The sequence below is a fragment of the Hippopotamus amphibius genome, chromosome 11 (assembly GCF_030028045.1).
Source record: "Hippopotamus amphibius kiboko isolate mHipAmp2 chromosome 11, mHipAmp2.hap2, whole genome shotgun sequence".
NCBI lineage: Eukaryota > Metazoa > Chordata > Mammalia > Artiodactyla > Hippopotamidae > Hippopotamus > Hippopotamus amphibius.
The window spans coordinates 45,169,160-45,176,220 of record NC_080196.1 but is presented as its reverse complement, the minus strand read 5'-3'; the positions used below and the strand labels follow the sequence as shown (position 1 = coordinate 45,176,220).

Here is a 7,061-nt window from a genome sequence, read left to right as displayed (position 1 = left end):
TCTTACTTCCCCGACCAGGGATGGAATCCCGGCCCTCAGCAGCGGACGTGTGTTGTTTTAACCACTGGACGGCCAGGGAGTTTCCCAGTTTGAAGTTTTAGATTCATAATATCCTATGGTACCCCAAGGTAGAAGTAGAACTGTCAAACCAAACTCATTAGCAGTTCTGGCCAAGCAAACATGAAACCACACAAGATTCCCATAGAACTCCTCCCACACCACCACCACAACAACAAAGAAACAAAACAAAACAAAAAATTGCCACCAAAGCTAAGCTTACACAAGCAAATCACCAACCAAGGAAATACAGTATACATAGAGCAAAACTTTGTTAAAAATATAATTAGAAATTGACAGAAATACAACTGTAGTGGAAGATTTCCACAGCCACGCTATTTTTGGTAGATTAATTAGATACTTATTTATACAAATATTTACAAGATCACAGTCTAGCTGCCAATCTTCCCTTTCAAAAATAATTAAAAGGCTATACTTTAAAAGATGATTGAAAATATTATTTATATATAGGAATACTGTATAGCCATTGGCATCCTAGTTGTAAAGAATTTAAATCAATGTTAAATGAAAAGGGCAGAGTAAAAAGCAAAGACAGGAAATACTAATTTATTTTTTTCTCTAAAAGAAAATATATTAAAACATTTCTAGCATTAGAATGATGGGTGACTTATCTTTATGCATCTTCTGTATTTTCCAAAATGTCTATAATAAAGAACAAGATTAGAATGATTGGAGAGCATGGGAGAGCCTAAAACTTGGAAAGTTGCACATAATTGGATATTTCTGGAGTGAAGGATAAGTTTAGAATATGGGCAGGAGTTAAGACTGGAAAGATAAGTGAGTCTCATCAAGAAAAAGTGAATGTATCATTTTAAGAAACAATTTCTCTGCAAAATGTATGCAAAATCTCTAAGGATTTTAAGCTTGGACATATTAACCAGATACATATTTTCAAAAATTCAAAGATTTGTGAATGCAAAATAAAACAGAAAACCAGGCTGCAGTAGTAATAATAGCTAACATTCTTGGGTGCTTGTTATGTGCCAGAGACCGTGTGTTGAATACTTTATATATTCTAGCCCATTTCATCTTTGTAACAGCTCTGTCAGGTAGGAACTTTTATCATTGCCCTCTTACAGATAAGAAACAGAGGCTAAAGAACTTGCGAAGATCACTCAGTTGGTACCTGGTGGAACCAGGCTCCCATCACAGGGGATCTAAAACCAGCCCTTAAGCTCCACCACTGCACTATGGTGATGGCTTCCAAGAGAAGAGGGGCAGAGAGAAGTCAGTAGAAGAGAGAGAGACAGTGGATGGGTGGATCCAAGATGTTAACTAACTTCCCTGGTTGACAGATGAGATTTGGGGCAGGAGGTTGAAGAGCGAAGGAAGTCAAGAGTAATTCAGGAAATGCAGGTAAACTTGAATGATTTTGCATGTAACATGCCTTTTGTAGCAACAAGAATGGACCTAGAAATGATCATACTAAGTGAAGTAAGCCAGAAGCAGAAAGACAAATATCATATGCTATCACTTATATGTGGAGTCTGAAATATGATACAAATGAACTTATTTATACAACAGAAACAGACTCACAGACATAGAAAATAAATTTATGGCAACTGAAGGGGAAAGGAGGAGGGGAAAAATTAGGAGTTTGGAATTAGCAGATTCAAACTACTATATATGAAATAGATAAACAACAAGGTTCTACTGTATAGCACAGGGAACTATACTCAATATCTTGTAATAAGCCATAATGGAAAAGAATATGAAAAGATATATATATCTTACATATATATATCTTATATATATATTATATGTTTAATATATATTTAATATATACAATATATATTATTTTACCTAGAGCTTCTTAGATTTGCACTAACAGGGGTACTTATTGAGAATTTTTATTTTAATTATAAAAACAGAAAATATGTTTTCTAATATTAACTGTTCAAATTTATAAGTTGAAGCTTTCTGGATTTATAAATTTTAAGCATTCATGATTAGATTTAACATCAAACTACTGGCTAGCAAAAATGCATCTATTTTCACTCCCTTTTATATGTGAGATTAAACATTCTTAAGATGGTCTTTATTTGGTCCTTATTACTGCTAAAGGTTTTGGTATTTACAGGAATCATAGTTTCAATTTTTGATATTATAGAATTTTCCACATGAAATGCATGAAAATAAAACTGCATTCAATATTTTCATGTTTATAAGGTTTCTCTGTTAAAAAAAAAACCCTATATTACTGTGGTAAGCTATGAAATTTTCTAAACTTTCCCATTTGGAAAACTATTAAGCAGCAAAATTTATATCTAGGTGTTCTTTTTCTTAGCAGCAGAGGATCATACAATATTTAGCTTATCTTAGAGGTTCTATGTTCAAAAGTTTAATTTCAATATAATTGTCTGACTGATGACAAATAATTAAATGACTGACTCCATGATAAAATTACCTCGTTAAGTTACTGTTGTTCAAATCGGGACCTTTTAAATTCTTTCAAATATCACGTTCCCTGTTATAGAATTACAAAAAGGAGAGAAAAGTGGTAGTAGGCACTGATGCAACCTCTAAGCTTCATTTCAGCTGTGTTGGAAGAATAATTAGCAGTTGAACTCTACTGAAAACAACTTTATAATTATAGAGACTTAGCCCTATGAATATACACCTCTAAAATAGGCACGCTCAGATAAATAATAGATTTTTTGGGTGCGTTAGAGAGTTTTAAGGGCTTCCAAGAATTTCATGAGCTCGCTTTGGCAGCTCAGATCATGTTCCTCATGTTAACTATCCTTGATCAAAGCGTTGACAGGTATAAGATCACTTCATCCTCTTTGCCTTTCCAGTCCTGTTACACTAAGGATCCAAAAGATCCCTCTCCCATTCTTTGCCTTTTTCTGTCCTTAACCAATTTATTTCTATTACCAGCGGAAGTCTCACCACTCTCACAAGTGTGAATGATGGTTTGCTTATTCTGAGTGTTAAATTCCTTAAGTGTGTTTATACTATGTTATACAAAGTAATCTTTGAATCCTTTCATGTGTAATTAGGAGCTGGCTGAGTAAGTATCAGCCAGCTCCTAATTTATATTTGCTGCAGCAACCAGTGGGGCGACTGGTACCCCTGGTCATGCCACATGGCAGCACAAGGCTATTCTTGATGGCTGTCCATTCAGTTGCAGGTGCTGAACTCAGGCTGAAGAGTTTTATGGTGGGTGGATGTAACTGTGCTTGTGAAAGAGGGGAACGCAGGGAGGTAGTCTGTCCCAGGACCATCTTCCCAACCCCTCCCCACCCACGGCTAGTACTCTTCTAATGACATAAGAATGTGTTTACACTTTTCAGTTTGAATGACTTTAGCCTTTATCACTTCAATAATTTTGTGTCCTGCAACTCCACTTCTGTGCTTAAACTGTACTACCCACTTACTGACAATTGACTGACTTACCAACTTATCCGTGACATCTCCCCTAATTTACCACCTTCTATCTCTTCTTCTTTATTAGACTGTTGTATATGTGTTCCTACCTTGCAAACTGCCTCAAAATATTTATTTTTTGTTCATATTTTGTAATTTAAAAAAATGAAGTATAGTTGACTTACAAGGTTGTGTTTCAGATATACAGCAAAATGATTCCGATTTTTTAAGCTCTCCAAGAAATTTATTTTAGCATGTGCCATAGATTGATATAATTGATATGATAATTTTATATGAAGAGAAACCATTGCAGAAGTTAATGAAGTGGTGCCTTAACAAGGAAATAAAGGAAAGGTCATAAAGAAATTCTTCCATACAAAGACTTTGGATCTGCATCATTTTTTTTTCCAAGATATAAAACCTTAATATTAGAAGCAAAGAGAAAAAGAGCAAAGGAAACAATAAAACAGAAGCTTGGCATATGTAGTATATATGTATGGGCTGAGTTATATATGCTATAACATACATGTTATATATATATACACATATATGTGTGTGTGTATATATATATGTAAATAAAATATTCTTTTCCCTTACAGGTTGTTATGAAATATTGAGTATAGTTCCTGCCTCATAATATTTAAAAATCGAGCTTTTAAAAAATCGAGCTTTTTTTTTTTTTTTTAAGGAGCAAATGGGACACTGTTGAGGCAGTTGGTGAAATTTGCACGGGGAATGTAGATTGGATGGTAGTGCTGTGTAAAGGTTGATTTTCTGATTTGAAGTCAAGGTTGATTTTCTGATTTGAAGGGTTGTTTGGGTGGGCCTTAATCCAATATGACTGATGTCTTCATTTTTAAATTTTTATTTTATATTGGAGTACAGATGATTATCAACGCTGTGTTAGTTCCAGGCGTACAGCAAAGTGACTGTTATACGTGTACATGCATCTATTGTTTTTCAAGTTCTTTCCTCATTCGGGTTAATACAGAATACTGAGCAGACTTCCCTGTGCTACATAGTAGTTCCTTGCTGGTTATCTACTCTAAATCTAACAGTGTATATATGTCAAGTTTATTGTCATGAAGATAAACTCAGATGAGTTCAAGGCAGAACACAAAAAGGCTGTACCTGGGAATGAGCAAACTGCCCGACGGGAAAACACAGAACCTCTTCCTTTAATGGAGACCTAACCCTTTCCTTCCCTGTGGGATCCAAACCAGGTGAGAAGCGGTAAGTGGGACGTGTGCAGATGCGATTGGCCCTGCGTGCTGCGCGCAGTATGGAAGCCGCGCCACGCTGGGAATATCTCCTCCGCGCTGCGGTTCCCGGGTGGCCCGCGTGCGCGCAGGTGTCTCCCGCGAGCCCTGCCCCGGGCGCTCCGAGGTTGGCGCCGCCGCAGTGCGCAGAGCTGGACCGGGCTCGCCGCGCGCGGGAGGCGGGAGGCGGGAGGCAGGAGGCGCGCTCGCGGGCTGGCGCGGGACCGCAGCGCGCGCCCGGCCCGCATCCCTCTCCTCCCCGCTCCCTCCCATCGCCGACCGCCGCCCCGGGCCCCGCGATGGGGAACGTGCCCTCCGCGGTGAAGCACTGTCTCAGCTACCAACAGCTTCTCCGGGAGCATCTCTGGATCGGGGATTCAGTGGCAGGGGCGCTCGAGCCCGCGCAGGTACCACCTCGCGGCCCAGGGTTTCCCCACCCTCTCCCGTCACCCCTCAGGCCTCCTCTCCCCTTCTTGTGTCGCCTCTCACCCCGGGCCCTTTCTGCGGCAGTTCTGTAGTGTCAGGCCTCACCCCTTAAAAGGTTTCCCATCATCTCTCCGTGGTGAACTGCAGACCTGCCCCTGCAGCTCAGACTCACCAAAATCCCTATCTTGGCCATGTGCAGGTCGCCTAAAGGAAGCTGTACCTTCTCTGTGTTTTCCTTGGAAGGGATGCGTCACGTAATATACAGCACTCTTCCAAGGTAGCGCCCTTCTTTTCAATTCTCTCCTGGTTATTGCGTGACAAAGAAGACGAATTTGTCAGACTGAGGCAGAAAAAGGAACAAAGCCAACATAGAAGGTTGGGAAAGCCCGGTGGGATGAAATCGTCCGTCATATCATTAATTATCCCTTATGTATTTATGCTTCAACACACTTGAGCACGCTGGGGAAAAATGGTACATGACAGGGATTTTTTCAGTCCACGATGTATTCCCGTGTGATTCCTGAAAGCCCATTTTAAGACAATCATTAGGCAAGTGAGTAGTATTCACATACTTGCGATTTAATGCACTCTCAACCGGAAATGGCAAGTAACTGAAGAAAATCTATATAAAGAAATTGACTTTTCCCTTAGAAGAGCTTAAAATTTAAAGTTTCACAAAGGCATAACAGTGATAATTGTTAAGTGAATGTTAAAACGTGGGAAAAGGGAGGGAAACTCTGAGGGTTTAGCTATTATTTTTTCGAATTTTGGTGGATGTCAAAATGTTTATTCCTGATTCATCTATGTACAAAATAGTAACTTGTATTAAGTATAGTATTTTAGTGGGTAAGCATAATTTGTTTGTGGTTTTAAGTCAACTGTTCTAATATTAGGCATCCATTTTCCTGTCAGTGTATTTTCAGTTCATTGTATCAGTTTGTGACATTGTAATCTTAGTTCTACAGATTGGAGTTCAGCATTTGTGGATTCTTTAAAATATACTTTGCTCCTCATTACTTAAAAGATGGCCTTGGTCATCTGACTCAAAGGCTATTGCTGACAATGCAAGAAAGGGAAAATAATTCTTTATCTTCCCATATGTTCACCTGTCTTCTATTTCATTTTCCTGCTTTCTAATTTGATCGTCATACTATAACTTTTCTCAACCTTCATATTCACTCTGCTATACAAAATCAGGAATCCTTAACTTCCAGTCCCTAAATCTGCGACTTTATATGACTTTTATTGCTGGGTTAATATTATTTTTCTCTTTCTCAACCCCCATAGTCTGACTTTGTGGGCTTTGGAGACCATGACAGAAGCTAGGCTGCTAGGTGAGGATGTCTACTTTGCCCTGTTAGGATGTGGAAGCAGGGTAATTGAAAATGACTAGGATGACTGATCTAGGAATGAGGGGAATAGGGTCTTTGGACATTCATCAGCCTAATGAAGACTTTTTTGTTACTTTTTGGAGAAATAGCTGTACCTTCTCCAAATATTGCCATTTTATCCCTGGACTGCTTTAGTGAGAAACTCCTATTTATTCCTCGGACACAGCTTAAATATCACTTCTTTTGACCAACTATTTTCTCCTCCCAGACTTGCTCTCCTTTTTCTGTGCTCTCGTGGCATGTTATGCATAGTTCTGTTTTAGTTCTAATATTGTGGAATGGTAAAGTTTTAGGTCTTATCCTACAGAATTCACAGCAGCATTGACACATGACACTTCACCCTGAAATTTACCTCCTTCCTTGGCTTGTGTTTAATAACATCCTTACTGCTTTAAGCCCTACCTCTCTGGTTCCTCAGGCTGGAACTAGATTGGCTCAGGGGTAAATCTTCAGATTCCTCATGACGTTTTATCCACACTCACAGTTTCTGTTGCTATAGGTATACCTCCGTCTTCCAGATTTATATTTCTCTCTCTCT

The 7,061-nt window shown here is 38.8% G+C and overlaps 1 protein-coding gene across 3 annotated transcripts in view; it reads left to right on the top strand.

Moving 5' to 3' along the window:
• The first annotated feature begins 5,005 nt into the window (after positions 1-5,005).
• The window catches only part of HMGCLL1 (3-hydroxymethyl-3-methylglutaryl-CoA lyase like 1), a 140,126-nt gene continuing 138,070 nt past the window's right edge, over positions 5,006-7,061 (top strand). For all 3 annotated transcript variants that reach the window (XM_057699393.1, XM_057699392.1, XM_057699391.1), the window contains exon 1: positions 5,006-5,113. In XM_057699393.1, the coding sequence (XP_057555376.1) occupies positions 5,006-5,113 (108 nt within the window). The remainder of the gene's footprint in view (positions 5,114-7,061) is intronic.